The sequence below is a fragment of the Cervus canadensis genome, chromosome X (assembly GCF_019320065.1).
Source record: "Cervus canadensis isolate Bull #8, Minnesota chromosome X, ASM1932006v1, whole genome shotgun sequence".
Lineage (NCBI taxonomy): Eukaryota > Metazoa > Chordata > Mammalia > Artiodactyla > Cervidae > Cervus > Cervus canadensis.
In genome coordinates this window covers 77676925-77693434 of record NC_057419.1, presented here as the reverse complement: position 1 = coordinate 77693434, position 16510 = coordinate 77676925, and the positions used below count along the sequence as shown (strand labels likewise).

The following is a 16510-nucleotide window of genomic DNA, read 5'->3' as shown; positions in this document are numbered from 1 at the left end:
TTTGTAAGGCCTCCTCAGACAACCATTTTGCCTTTTTGCATTCCTTTTCCATGGTGATGGTCTTGATCCCTGTCTCCTGTACAATGTCATGAACCTCCGTCCATAGTTCATCAGGCACTCTGTCTATCAGATCTAGTCCCTTAAATCTATTTCTCACTTCCACTGTATAGTCATAAGGGATTTGATTTAGGTCATACCTGAATGGCCTAGTGGTTTTCCCTACTTTCTTCAATTTAAATCTGAATTTGCCAATAAGGAGTTCATGATCTGAGCCACAGTCAGCTCCTGGTCTTATTTTTGCTGACTGTATAGAGCTTCTCCATCTTTGGCTGCAAAGAATATAATCAGTCTGATTTCAGTTTTGACCATCTGGTGATGTCCATGTGTAGTTTCCTCTTGTGTTGTTATAGTGACCACTAAAAAAGTTATACAAAATGACACACTCAAAGCACTAGAGATCAATCAAAATGGAATTCTAAAATACATTTAAGTAATCCACATGAAAGCAAGACAAAGAAAACAAAGAAACAAAAGACAGAATGAACCGAAAACACAATGGCAGGTCTAGCCCTAACATACCAATAATTACAACTTGATCTAAATATACCAGTTACAAGACAGATATTGACTTGACAGAGTGATAAGAAAAAACATAACCTAACTATGTGTTTTCTACAAGAAACTCATTTCAAAGATAATGAAAATTAAAATATATATAATGAAAGTAAAAGATATACCATGCAAGCCTTAAAAGAAAGCAGGAGGGCTATATTGACATTAGATAAAAATGCTTTTAGAGCAAAGAAAATCACCAGGTATACAGAGGGACATTACAGAATAAGAGTCAATCCACCAAGAAGACATAGCAATCCTAAATGTCTATGCACCAGGCAACAGAGCTACAAAACGTATCAAACGAAAACTGATAGAACTGAAAGGAGAAACAGACAAATCCACAGCTATAACTAAACACTTTTACACTCCTTTCTCAGTCTGATAGAACTACTTAGCAGAAAATGAGCAAGAGTATATAATAATTCAACAATATCATCAACCAAAGGATGTAATCAGCATTTACAGAATACTTTATCCAACAACAGATACATGTTCCTTTCATGTTCTCATGGAACATGTACCAAAATAGACTGTATTCTTGACTATAAAACTAAACTTAACCATTTCAGGAAAATTGATCTCATATCAAGTATATTTTCTGACCATTGTGGAATCAAATTAGAAATGAATAACAGAATGACAATAAGAAAATCTCTACACAGTTGGAAACTAAAACAATATGCTTCTAAACATTAATAATCCACCATTCAACACAGATGTCAAAGGGAGTTAAAAAATATATACAACTGAATGAAAATGAAAATACATATCATAACTTGTGAGACACACTAAAGCCATGCTGAGAGGATATTTATAGCACTAAATGCTTGCATTAGAAAATAGAAAAGGTGTGAAATCAATCATTTAAATTCCAATATCAAGACACTAGACAAAGAAAAGCAAAATAAACAAAAGCAAGCAAAGGAAGGAAATAATACAGATAAGAGCAAAAAAAAAATCAATGGAAATGTAAACAGAAAAAATAGAGATCAATAAAACTAAAATATAGTTCTTTGAAAAAAATCAATGAAATTGATAAACCTCCAACAAAACTGACAACAAAAACAGAAGACACAAATCACTAGTATCAGAAATTAAATAGGGGAGAGTAAAACAGACCCTGCAGATGTCAAAAGGATAGTCAGGAAATACTATGAATAATTATACACATAAAAATTTGACAATTTAAATGAAATGGACTACCTCCTTGAGAAACACGGGCTGTCACAACTCACCCAATATGAAACAGATCATTTGAATAGACCTATAACTACTAAGGAATTGAATTTAGAATTTTTTAAACTAAAAAAACATACATCCATGTCATCCATGCCCAGATATTTTCACTGAAGGATTATGCCAAATATTTCAAGAATAATTAAAACCACTCCTTATACAGTTTCTTCCAGAAAATAGAAAAGGAAGAGATATTTCCCAATTCATTTCATGAAGCTAGATTATCCTGACAGCAAAATCAAAGAGAATACAAAAAAAAAAAAAAAAAAAAAAAAACACTACAGACTAATGTCTCTGAGGAACTTAGATGCGAACATTCTCAGTTTTTCAAGGAAACAGGTCTTCATTACACTTTAGATGGACCTCGTGCCACCAGAAATAATATCAAGGATATAGCTAAGATTCAGATTCTGCTTAGCATATGCATTCCCTATACCACTGTCTGTTTATAATACACACTTGTATTTCACTTAAGTTGCACAGATAAGATGCCAGGTCCAATATCTAAATGATCAATAAAGGCTTGAGATCAAATATCAAACTTAGAAATTTGCCTCACTGGACAAAACTAAATTATCTTTAGAATCCTTTCTTGCAAACACATGCACTCTTCTTTTTAGCTGTATTTCTTTAGCACCTATTTTGATTTATCTTGATCTGTCTCTCCCTTTTAGTGTAGGGGAATTTATTGCTGCAGTGGTCTCTAACTTTCCACAATTCAGGAAAATCAATGCAATGACCTTTCCACCTGCCAGGGGTAGGGTAGGGAGGTATAGAAAGTAGAATGGAGAAGAGGAGGGCAAAGTCTGTAAATTAGAGTCAGGTTGTGCTACAGCAGCGAGGAAAGAATAAGGGCATTCCATGGGAATAATATTTCGATAACAATTTCCTGAATGTTAGTCACTCAATACTAGTCTTTGATAGTTTGATCAAACTATAATTCAGCCCCTGTTTAATCAAAATGTAATCAACTCTTATGAAACAGGATTTTTATTTAAATATTTCTGTTACTAATTAAAGGAAACATCCTAGGCTAGGGGTGTTTTAGTTGTGAATTCACAGCCACTCTTCATCCCATCTCACCTGCAGAATATAGCGAATTTGCTGTTTTGTAAATTCTGACAATCCTTTTGGAATCAATGATTCAATGTCTTCTGACTGTAAGAAAAGAGAGACTTATCCTTTAACAGATACACATTAGTGTTTTAATTATAGGATCAGCAATCCACAGACTTTCATTGAGAGGGACCTATTTTTAGAGACATGAAAAGATTCTTTCACTTTTTAGGCAATAGTTCCTACAAACTTTAGTAGCCTTATCAGTTCTTACTTATAAAAAATTGATGGTACTACATACACCATGGAAAGAACTCTGCATTTCAGGGATTTTAGAGGAAAGTTTGGGGCAATCAATCAGATGTTCCATTTCTATATTTTAAAAGAGTAACTTAAAAACAAAAGTGTGGTCACTTAAATACCATTAACACTTTATTCCAGTGTATGTTTCAACAACTAGAAGTTTTTTTGGGTGGTATAACATTTTAGAGGTGGATTTTTTTAAATAATAAAAATTTGGGAAATAAAATCAAAGGTTTATTGAGAATTTGCAAATTACATGAATTTTGCATAATTTTTTGAAAAGTTATGATAACAACATAACAACATTAAGAAGCTTCAACAAATTTTAAGTGAGAGGCTAAATTGAAGTCAGTACTTCATAAAAGCAATTTAGGGCTACTGAATTATTATAACAAGTGCAGTTTATCAATACACTGGAAATAAGGATGAAAATTAACACAAAAGTAGCCATTGTGCTTTTCATTACATTGAAATTAGTTCTTTATTTGATGACTTATTTCATTAAAAGTAATTATTAACTAGATGTATGTATATAATAGAATTGATACTTGAAAAAATTACTTCAAGTCGCTGGCTATTTGGCAAGAGTAGTCAGTGACTTGAAGTAAATTTTTCGTTAAAAAAGTTTAGTTTTTTACTAAAATTAAAATTTAGTTAATGTAGATTTCAATTTTCTAAAACAGGGAGTATGTAGTCAATGAATTTTTAAATGTTTTCATAAGGAAAGACAAATTAAATCATAAGGTGACAGCTGATAAAACATTTTTTGTGTGTGAATGATTATTATTTTTAACAATTATCATCTTTACAGCCATGACAAAGATATAAATGTTTGTATCATTTCAAAGGCAAAAGGATCGTTGTATCTTTCACTAACCTGTGTGTCCAGTCTAACAAAGATACCAAATTAAAACAATATTTTTAGTGCAAATATCAGAATCTGCTTTGTTATCAACTGTATTTGATTTTCAACTCTTTTAGCACTTACCTCATCTATAGACTCAAAGTCCTGTTTGCTGCAAGAATTAATAAAAAACAGACAATCTTAGGAAAATATATACATTGATCATATATAAATGTTAGTGTTCTAAATATTTTATCTTACTTTTTGATATGTCATAATATATCCAAATGAAATTTATAATCCAAATGAAAAATTTAAAACTAACTAAAATGGTACTTGACAAAAATAAAGATAACTTTCATGGAATTAGCTAATCTATTAAATATAAACAATAACAACCCAATAGAATATGCAGAATTAATTAGTACCATCCATTAAACAAGTCTATTTGTGACTAGATGTAGAAGTCTTCAGTGTTTGGCAACAAGTAACATCTGAGTGAACAATAACAATAATAGTCATTCTCTATTTCCAACTCTTTTTCTCCTTGTATTTCTCCCTTTCAATGCTGATTTCAGCTTTTCCCTACAGTGTCTTTAAGCTATTCATACCATTTTAAGCAAAACCAAAACTTGCAAGACTAACTCATTCAATCTATACTACAGTGTGTATATATATATATCAGTGACAAAGCTTAAAGGATATTCAAATGCTTGTATAGGGACATAGCCTTAAGCAACATGACCAAAATTTTAGTGAGATAATAGAATTTTCATTATCAAAATGAGGGTTTGTCCATGAGTATTGGAAGGCCCTTTGTGGAACCATGTGAGGTAGACAAATGCTATAAGATGATTATTAGTGGTTATAGCAGTCTAACACTGGCTTCTTGGGGAAATGGTGAAAGCTGGGAAGGATATAGTTCTAGCATTGTCAGTGGCAACAGACAAGACCTTATTCTTGCCTACTTGTTCCTTCTCCCCTTAGTGGAAAAGTTGGACCCAAAATACATATGGTGAATATACATCTCAAACAAACAGACAAGTATACACGTTCTGACAGCAAAACAAAACATTTTAAAATAAGGCAATCTTAGGAAATCATAGATATACAACTGCCATATTGTCAAGTACAATAGAAAAGTATTCTAGAGATATAAGCTAGTATGTTAGCTCCTACCCTTACCTTCTATGTAAGTGTTTATGAGTATTCCTTACAAAGCTAAGTGGATCATTCACTGTGCAAAGCCTCTTGCATGCATTTATAAAAATACATAAGCTAATGTGGAGAATGAGAACTGAAGATTAATTTCCCAAGGCATGACTGCCTATGTATGGATTGTACATGTACAAAATTGTCTATGTATATGTATGTGGTATTTCCTGGGTGGCCAAAATAGAAATTGTAGGGAGGCCCTAGTGAAAAAAATGAAATATCTTCTACTTTTTTGTTGTTGTTGTGTTGTGTTAATCTCTCAGTCGTGTCCGAATCTTTGTGACCCCATGGGCTGTAGCCTGTCAGGCTCCTCTGTTCATGGGATTCTCGAGGCAAGAATACTAGAGTGAGTAGCCATTCCCTTCTCCAGGGGGTCTTCCCAAGCCAGGAATCGAACCCAGGTCTCCTGTATTATAGACAGATTCTTTACCATCTGAGCTCTCAGGGAAGCCCTTCTACTTTTTTAATGTGTTACTAAAGCAGCTGCGTGCATATGGAAGATTAAACAAGTTAAAATATGAATCACAATGCTAACTGGAATTATCACAGACCTTTTACGTTTAAAACTATAATTCCAATGCCAACTTAGTATACATGTCTCTAGTCACTTCTTACTACAAATAAGGAAACAAAACAAAGAAACAAAACAAGGAACAATCAACAGCAATTAATACTGAAATTTACAAATGCAACCAAAATGGTTTCATAAGATAACCTTTCTTTATCCTGACCCTCCAGCTTATTCATTGCTGAATTGCAATTTAGAAAGAGAAGAAAATTGGAGACCAAAGGGGTGAGAGAGAGAGAGAGAGTGGAAACAAACAGAGCTGGGAGGTGGAAAGGTCAAATGTGTATTACATTTCCATTCAGTACAAGATAATAGTGGCTAGAATTATAGTGGGCAGAAAAAAAAAAAAAAGTGGCGCTCATTGTATGTCATCTCATCTCCTAGGATGGAAGGAATCTAATAAAGAAAAAACAAAGGAGAGAAGAGGATGAAAGGAGGGGAAGGAATGAAGAGAAAGAAACTGACAACCTTCTGACAAGCAGACACTCTTAAGCCCCCAAATTTTATGAAATCCTCTCTACTCTGGGGTGTTTACTAATGTGGAGACACTAACTTTCTATTTTCTTTTTGATATTTTAACTACTCTAGAAATTAAATTCAGTGTTTTGAATTTAGGTCACCCATGTATATTTATCAAGACCCTCAATGAGAGGAAGTTGTTTCAAAACCCCAGATTATACTTTTAGCTGGATGATCATTATAAAATATTTAACTTGCTTGCTTAGTTATTTTGTCTACTTCTAATTAGTATGAGGCTAATAAATTTGGAATTTATTTATCTCTCATTCTATAAGCCTTTATTGAGTAGCAACTTTGTCAAGGCCATGACCCCTGAATGGGTTTTGGACAATCTAAACACAAATATTAACTTGTCCTATCCTTCACAAAAAGCAAAACTGATCTAATGCAAAATTTGAGCAGTGTAAAATTGGTCTAAATCCTGGAATCTTTTCAAATTTGATGATTCAAACAGTTGATAATTTCTTTAAACTGTCTGCAATATATTTAACAATTTAGAGACACATATCTAGTATAAAAGTGATTTGCCTAAGGTAAAAAGGTTCTCCCATATGTTCTAGTCTGTCCCAGATTTTGTCACTTTTGTAGCCTTAGATCAGTGATTCTCAAACCTGAGTATGTATCAGAAGCCTCTGGAGGGCTTGTTACTTGGCCTTACCCCAGAGTTTTTGATTCTGTTAGGTCAATTTCCAAGTTCTCACATGATGCTCTTGTTGCTTCTAAGCACATGTCTTATATAAATCATTTATGGCTTATAACAAATCTATGAAATGAGTATTATTATTATTATAATCCCTATTTTACATATGAAGAAACTGAAGTACAGAGAGGTTAAACAAGTTGCCTGATACTACACATCTAGTATGTAACAAAAGCTGGGACATGAAACCAGGATACGAACCCTAGATCTACAATCAGGGTACTTAAGAATGTCTCTATCTGCTGTTGATTTCACAATGTGATACTTTAACAGAAATATTCACAGGGCATGATTAATACACAGAAGAGGAACACCTAGACCTAACAGTATCTAGGGAAGGCTTTGCAGAAAAGCAAGTCATGGCTTATAGGTATAAGAGTACTCAAAAATGTTGGAATCCATCTCAGGCACTTAGTAGCCATGTGATTTTAATAACTTATTCTCTTTGGGAGTTCAATTTTAAACTTTCTGTGCTTACTGTGCAAACTAGATAATATTTAAAAAGCACTTAGCACAGTGTCTGGCACAACAGTGAACACTCAATAGACTATTCAGAATGAGGAGGAAGTTTTTAAGGTAGTGGCCTTATGCAAATGAATGAATGTGTGAAATAATTGTTTGGATAAAGGGAGAGGATATTTATTAGCATAAAACCTTGTTGAACTTAGCTAAAGATGGAAACCAATAATGACCCCAATTTAAATAAATAGCTGTTCTTGTCTCTAACTGTGCTCAACTACATGGATGTAGCATAAAGAAAGCATTCATTCATTTATTCATTCAACAAATATTTATTAAGTGCCACAGTAAACCAGTCATCACACTAAGCACCAAGGAAACAAGGGTAAATAAAACACCCCTCATGAGGTAGTGTCTGAATTCTAGGAGTAGTGGGCAATGAGTACTGAATGGAGGAAAAAAGAAAACAATAGATAAGGCAGAGAACTAGACTATCCAGAGTTGGAATTTTGCTAGGTGGGGGGTGGGGAGGGGGGGACAATACAATAAAGAGGCAAGGCAGTTGAGGGTGAGGGTTAAGAGAATGGTTGCAATCATGAATACAAAAGCAAGAAAAGTTGGGGAGGAGAAAGCTAATAAAACAGTTGTAATAAGTAGAAAGAAATGAGATAAAGAAGAGATTAAAGATTTCTAAGAAGTAGAAGAATCTAAAGTTGGTGAAGTCTGAACTAGAAGAAAATTCTACTGACTTTATTTTATCCTCCAGGTTTTTTTGGAATTTATGAAGCTTTCCTAAGTTTTGCCTGACAGATGACCACATATACGATGTGATTATGTAGTAAAGGCAACTTTTGGAGTATAGTTCATGAAATTCATTTCATGACATAATATGCTCTCATCTACACATGAACAGTTGATAAATTGTTCATGTTTATATACCTAAATATGTATTATTGTATAATATCATGTTATAATATAAATTTATAAATAAATATTTGTATATTTATATACAATTTTAAAATAATATGTAATATGTATAAGAATGTATAATCCTAAATGTATATTAAACTCTGGTCTTCATATGTTGAGCACACATCAATGGAAGATAAACAGTAGTGTGTTAACAATTGGATTGTATCTTATATCATCAGTGTAATATTTTAAAATATCATACTATGCCATGCATTTTTTGAGCTCCTTGCCCAAGTGATTGCATTTGACATCAAAGTACATTAGAAAAGAAGGTCCATTTAATTATCTTTTGACCCTAAAAGAGCTGATATGATCTCTTCGATGATTTTCATAAAGTCCATTAACTCTTAAAATGAGGTATTTCCTGATATCTGCTCATATAAAGAAAGCTGAGCGCCAAAGAATCGACGCTTTTGAACCGTGATGGTGGAGAAGACTCTTGAGAGTCCTTTAGACTGCAAGGAGATCAAACCAGTCAATCTTAAAGGAAATCAGTCCTGAATGTTCATTGGAAGGACTGATGCTGAAGCTGAAACTCCAATACTTTGGCCACATAATGTGAAGAACTGACTCATTAGAAAAGACCCTGATGCTGGGAAAGACTGAAGGCAGGAGGAGAAGGGGACGACAGAGGATGAGATGGTTAGATGGCATCACCGACTCAATGGACATGAGTTTGAGCAAGCTCCGGGAGCTGGTAATGGACAGAGTGGCCTGGCGCCCTGCAGTCCATGGAGTCTCAAAGAGTCGGACACGACTGAGTGACTGAACTGCTCATATAATTATCTTGTTTCACCATTAAAAGTACTCAAGTTTTGCTGTGAACGTAAAGTTGCTCTAAAAAATAAAATCTATTAAAAAATACCAGGGTATTGTAAAGTTTTTGAAAGCTACAACGTAAAGGCAAATGATATGCTTATAGTACCTTCCTCCAATTCTCTGCAAATGTTCTAATAAACAGTGATATAGATCCATATTTTTGCGGCTTAGATCAGCAAGCAATTCTCCAAAATATTTGGGATCCAATTTTTCAGGGCTGTCTTCCTGAATTATCACCTAAAGAAAACATCAGTTACTATTATAAACAATATTAAATGTTTCTAAGTTCACAGATATTTTGATGTGAAATGAAAAAAGTGAAATAGCCTGTTAACACAAGTAACATCACAAAATCATCACATAAATGAAGCCACTAAAATTTCTTTGCAGCTATCATATACATTTTTCAATATGGGAGGAATTTAAAGAAAAAACAACATCGTAATGGCATTTTCAGTTTTTCAGTCAAGTCTAAGTGATCTAATGAATGCAGTATGAATAGTTTACATGAAAATTCTTGAATATAGATGCTTAAATAAAAAGCAAAACAAGTAAATCAAAATCCCTGAAAGGCTCATTATTATCACATGGCTTATTCATCTGTCCCTTGTTGGAAAAGAAAATGTGACTTATTTGAATTATACTGATGAATTAATTTCATTCAAATTTGCATATGTCAATAAAAATCTATTTGATTACTAGCACAGCTAAAAGAGTAAATAAACTTTCTCAATTCAATGTGTTTTTATTATTTCTTATTGGATTCACTGCATTTATTATTTGAGCTGAATATCTAGTCAACCAGACATGGGAAAAACTAGCTCACAGCCAAATGTAGAAAATTCATAGACCTCAGAGAGATTTGAAATCCTAAACACAAATTATTATCAACAGGGTCATAGATAAGATTGTTTGGTTTTCTCAGCAACCTCTCCTACCCAAAGAAATAAACTTAAGAGTAAAGAATGAATCAAACTTTCTGGTTATTCCACAGTATCTAGCACATTGCTGATTGAACATCCTATAGTTGTTCAGTAAGTATCTTTGAGATGAAAGAAGTTATCCACTTGGTTACAAGAGACCCAAATGCCAAATGATCCTCAAAATAATTTTCTTTACAGGTTTCTATCTTAAAGTAGCTAACTAAGAATGGCTAAAAAAGCTTAAAAGAGCATAAGTAGCACTTCCTCAAGAACATAATGGTGATCCCTTACAACCTCTTCCTAAATTCAGGTAAGTCTAATCGCAGCAACCAAATTGAACTTGTAGTAAGAGTTGGAGACAGACTTTTGAGGTCTACCTAGATTTCCAAATCTTGGCAGTGAGCTCTTCAGTGACAGACCCCTCTCAGGAAGTAAGGGTCAAAGTTATGGCAAGTTTTTATTGAGAATAATTGTTAACTTTTGATTTCATGTTTTATTCATGCATTTCTCCCTTATGGATCATCTATATATTCATCAAACTGGGAGTGGCCTAAAAACACAATTTCAAATATGATTTTAAAGATCAAAGTTAACTGGATAAAAGGAAAATCTAGCTGTCATGTCAATGTCATTCCACTAATCCTCAGGTTATTTCATTGCTATAACTAGCTAGTGAGATAACACCTTCCTGCCTTACCTCTCTGTGTCCCTCCCAAACCCGTTAACATTCCCAAGTAGAAAAGGGTATTTCTTTAGCCAAGAATATTCAAGTACTAAGCTCCTTGCTAAAATCTGCAAATTAATTTGATACACCTAGTATTTTACCTATTTTTTCTCTCTTAGCCAACTATAACGACCTCACAATGCTGTGAAAACCTTGGAGCTTTTTTTCCTTTCCATTTTAACAGTGATTTTATATTTCAAATTATCTTAAAGTATTTATTTCCTTTTTATTTTTACTCAAATATTCTCTTATCATTACCTTGTATACTAGTAAACATGTTTGGTATGGAATTCTTTGCCCATATTAGTAATTAGTACCATTACTAAAACTTTTGCTCATATGATTTCAGTATGACACCCAAATAAAGAATCACAGAGTCCAGGACACAGAATGATTTACATCATGTCTGTGTTCATAGATTAAAAAGCAGTGTTAAAAGTTGCCAAAAGTAGGTGATTTTATCTTCAGAAATGATAATAATAACTAATATTTATTTAGGTCTTACTATGTGCCAGGCATTGTGCTATGAACTTGACATAAAATTAAATGAGGTAATGTTCTCTTGTAACCACCACACAGTATTGCCTCTCCAGAAGACCTCTTGTGCTTGTGTTCTCAGCAACTTGGGAATTACACTGTCCCTAATTGCATTATTCTGGAGGTTAGTTTGGCTAATTATTGAAACAGTCAAGAGTATGATTTTCTTATTGTGAAACTATGAAAAAATATGACTCAAGTTCAGGTAATAAATTTTAATCAGCTTGAGAAAAAGTGAGAGCATTAAAATTGTAGAATGGTTCTTTTGACAAAACAAAAATGGTTCTTTTGTCAGGGTAGAAAAGCAGGAATCAAAATTTTACTCCTTTGTGTATATATTCTTCCTTAGTTTTATACAGTACACAAATTATGATAACTTTTAAGTAACACAGTAAAAACCAAAACCCAGTTGGGTTCAAAAGTATGGAGGAGAGGATAGACAGAAGGCATATTCTCATCTGCTGTTAAGTTTTTGATGGGACTATGCTTAATAAAATGAAATTTCCCAACCAAAAACTATGATGTACCAGGTAGCAATATTTTCATTACTAAATCACAGGTTGGTAGATGTTAGTTTTATTGGAACTGCTTGTTTTGCCATTTCTTTTAGAGTTGGCTTATAACTATGTTTTTGTTGGCTTGAAAAAGCCACGATGGAGAGCCTCCCAATGAAACAGGAATGTTTTCAGTCAGAATAATGGTAACTCTAATGGATGGAGGTTTTCTCTCTGGGACAATACTGAGTTGATAAGATACTTGAGATAAAAGTACCTCACATCAACTCTTCTACCTAAAGAATTAGAGCTATCTTGAATGTCAATCTAAGAAAATAGCTTTAGATTTTCATATATAAACAAGGGAGGAATAGAAACTGTGCTGAAGAATAGTTATTCCCAGATACACAAAATGTGATATTTCACACACAAAAAACAAAAATTATTAAAGATTCTTTAGCATGCATCCATCAAATACCTTTAATCAGATCACAATTTGGCCATAATAATGAACAAGCCATCCAACTCCTTGTTTCTGATTGCTAGTAAAAGCCTCTGATTAGAATTACTGCTGCAAACCCAAGGCAAGGCAATAATGTTTAAGTGTGAAACCAGTGGCAAATTAGTAGTCATTTTTCGGAAAAATGTAGAAAGGAAGTACCTTGTAAAGGAAAACCATAGGCTTCATCCCACTACTGCCTTGGAAATTCTTGTCCTATTTCCAATCTGGGGTTTTATCTTTTATTTGTTGTCTATGAGATTCCAGGAATGGAATTCTTCTGCTAGCATCTACATTATATAAACTTTGATATTCAAAGATGATTCTTTTGATCAACCATATTTACAATATTCAGTGGTAGTAATTATAGAGTCCTACAGATAGTAGACACACAATAGTTGCAAATTTCAGCTGAACTATCTATATTTTCTTTCCTGGCCCCCTTCAAGCTTAGTGGCACACATATTTGAGAATGCTGTTCAGGACTAGAGAGAGTTTGTGATCAACGCACAAATCATAGTGCAGTAGTAATCTAGTAGCAGAGGGTATTGGCTTAATTAAATTTATCCCCACTAAGTAGCTGGCTTAAATGTATGCATTTTTCACCTATTAAGAATGGTTCAGTTCAATTCAGTTCAGTCCCTCAGTTGTGTCCAACTCTCTGGGACCCCATGGACTGCAGGATGCCAGGCCTCCCTGTCCATCACCAACTCCCAGAGTTTACTCAAACTCATGTCCATTGAGTCGGTGATGCCATCCAACCATCTCATCCTCTGTCGTCCTCTTCTCCTGCCTTCAATCTTTCCCAGCATCAGGGTCTTTTCAAATGAGTCAGTACTTTGCATCAGGTGGCCAAAGTATTGGAGTTTCTGCTTCAGCATCAGTACTTCCAATAACTATTCAGGACTGGTTTCCTTTAGGATGGACTGGTTGGATCTCCTTGCAGTCCAAGGGACTCTCAAGAGTCTTCTCCAACACCACAGTTCAAAAGCATCAATTCTTCAGCACTCAGCTTTCTTTATAGTTCAACACTCACATGCATACATGACCACTGGAAAAATCATAGATTTGACTAGATGGACCTTTGTTGGCAAAGTAATGTCTCTGCTTTTTATATGCTGTCTAGGTTGCTCAGAACTTTTCTTCCAAGTACCAAGCATCTTTTAACTTCATGGCTGCAGTCACCATCTGCAGTGATTTTGGAGCCCCCAAAACTAGTCTGTCACTGTTTCCACTGTTTCCCCATCTATTTGCCATGAAGTAATGAGACCAGATGCCACGGTCTTAGTTTTCTTAATCTTGAGTTTTAAGCCAACTTTTTCACTCTTCTCTTTCACTTTCAACAAGAGGCACTGCTCTAGCACCTACCATCTTGTTGGGGCTTCTCTGCCCTTGGATGTGGGGTATCTCCTCACAGTCACTCCCACACCATGCAGAGGGCAGAACTATACCAGAAGTGGCCCCCATAAAGGGCATCCTCAGGCAGGGAAGGAATGGATACCATTCCAACCTTGAAGTGGTGTGATGAGGAAAAGTAGACACCTCTCCCTACTAATGGCCCAGATGGGTCGAACTTCAGAGGCAGCATCCCGCACTTTGTTTTTAAGTGCAGGGAAGACAGGAAATGTTGGCGTTCTGAGAAGAATCCCCATAATTTGCCAGAGGAAACGGTACAGACCAGACAGCACAAGTGCCAGCCTTTCCATGCCATGTAGGGCCACCCAAGATGGACGGGTCATGGTGGAGAGTTCTGACAAAACGTGGTTCACTGGAGAAGGGAATGGCAAACCACTTCAGCATTCTTGCCTTGAGAATCCCATGAATAGTATGAAAAGGCAAAAAGATAGGACACTGAAAGATGAACTCCCCAGGTCGGTAGGTGCCCAGTATGCTACTGGAGATCAGTGGAGAAATAATTCCAGAAAGAATGAAGAGATGGAACCAAAGCAAAAATGACACCCAGCTATGGATGTGACTGATGTTGGAAGTAAAGTCCAATGCTGTAAAGAGCAATACTGCATAACAACCTGGAACGTTAGGTCCATGAATCAAGGCAAATTGGAAGTGGTCAAACAGGAGATGGCAAGAGTGAACATCAACACTTTAAGAGTCAGCGAACTAAAATGGACTAGAATGGATTAATTTAACTCAGATGACCATTATATCTACTACTGTGGGCAAGAATCCTTTAGAAGAAATGCAGTAGCCATCATAATCAACAAAAGAGTCCGAAATGCAGTACTTGGATGCTATCTCAAAAATGACAGAATGATCTCTGTTCATTTCCAAGGCAAACCATTCAATGTCACAGTAATTCAAGTTTATGCCCCAACCGCTAATGCTGAAGAAGCTGAAGTTGAACGGTTCTATGAAGACCTACAAGACCTAGAACTAACACCCAAAAAAATGTCAATTGGAATGCAAAAGTAGGAAGTCAAGAAATACCTGGAGTAACAGGCAAATTTGGCCTTGGAGTACAGAATGAAGCAGGGCAAAGGCTAGCAGTTTTGCCAAGAGAACACACTAGTCATAGCAAACACCCTCTTCCAACAACACAAGAGAAGACTCTACACATGGACCAGATGGTCAATACTGAAATCAGATCGATTATATTTTTTCAGCCAAAGATGAAGAAGCTCTATATAGTCAGCAAAAACAAGACCAGGAGCTGACTGTGGCACAGACCATGAACTCCTTATTGCCCAATTCAGACTTAAATTGAAGAAAGTAGGGGAAACCACTAGATCATTCAGGTATTTAGAATGGTTGCTTAGCAGATTCAAAAGCTCTTAAAATGCCATATTATATAAAAACAATTATACATGATTGCCTAACCCTCTAAAAGGTCATTGATATGTTAACAAGGTCTTCTGTGCTTAGACCCTCTTTTGTAGTAACTTTTTGCTATGTGACAACAGAAAACATCACTATTAAGAAAAGCTTACAATGTATACATTACTATCCTGCAAACCTTATGATGATATGGTGGCACTTGTAGATAAATAACGTTACCACTTCATTAATTTTGCTTTGATTTGAGACATTTAATAGTTGTCAGACTGAAACTGTGAAGTGAAATTCATTTTATGTACAATGCCATATGGCTAACAAGGCAAAAAAGAAAACAGTAATTGGTGTCTTCCTATTTTGTACCACAAGAAGAAATCCTAGCAGGAAAAAAGTGTCAGGATTTTAGGTCTTGAAAATCCTTAGTGCTATTTTAATCTCCATAGATATTTTAGTAAAGAATGGTTGCATTTATAGTACCTGGTACACAGAAGATTTTCAATAAATGCTGTCACTGAATTGAATGTCCTGTACAACAATCACAACTCTAAAATGAAGTCTTGACTCATAACAACAATCCTGTACTTGAAATAAAGACTTAATTTTCTATCGAGTAACCCTAGGCAACAAAGTGCTGCAATGAAAAAAGAATGGAAATTTGAGCCAAAAGTGGAGCTCCCATTTCTTAGTTGTAGGTTAAGTGTGTGTATTGCTTAATGTCTCTAAACCTCAGTTTCCTCAACTGTAAAATGCAGGCAATTTACTACCTATTTTGTGAAACTGCTGGAAGTATTGCTTTAGGGGGGATGAGTAAATTATTAAACTCTCATATAAAAATCATCATAAAGATAATGTCTTTATTTAACCTAACACATATGGACAATTGGCTATTTGAATAATGATTATAAAAAAGGAGCAGGAGATGGTTATAAATTATCTACAAACTCTCAGCTACCAGAGAGTAGAGACTCAGTTTTAATATCTTTAATTCCAGCTCCTATCATAGCAACTGAGCATAGTAGAGGCTCAGTAAACATTTGTTGCATGAGGAAGTTGTCATAAAAGATGCCATTGGGGCTAAATATTAACTATAATAGATGGAAAAACACTAGTTGAAAGAGGTGCTTTAACAAAGCAACTGGAAATAACTTTATTGAAATCAAGTCAATGTTGTCCTTGCCCCCCTTTTAGTGTATATGTATAGGTTGGGCATTTTTTTTTTAATGAAATAAGATAATTC

At 34.7% G+C, this 16510-nt stretch overlaps 1 protein-coding gene across 2 annotated transcripts in view; it reads right to left on the bottom strand.

The window, feature by feature from the left end:
• The window catches only part of POF1B (POF1B actin binding protein), an 84053-nt gene that overhangs the window by 18559 nt on the left and 48984 nt on the right, over positions 1-16510 (bottom strand). For both annotated transcript variants that reach the window (XM_043458941.1, XM_043458942.1), the window contains 3 exons: positions 9413-9543; positions 4199-4226; positions 2935-3009 (listed from right to left, as the gene is read on the bottom strand). In XM_043458941.1, the coding sequence (XP_043314876.1) occupies positions 2935-3009; positions 4199-4226; positions 9413-9543 (234 nt within the window). The remainder of the gene's footprint in view (positions 1-2934; positions 3010-4198; positions 4227-9412; positions 9544-16510) is intronic.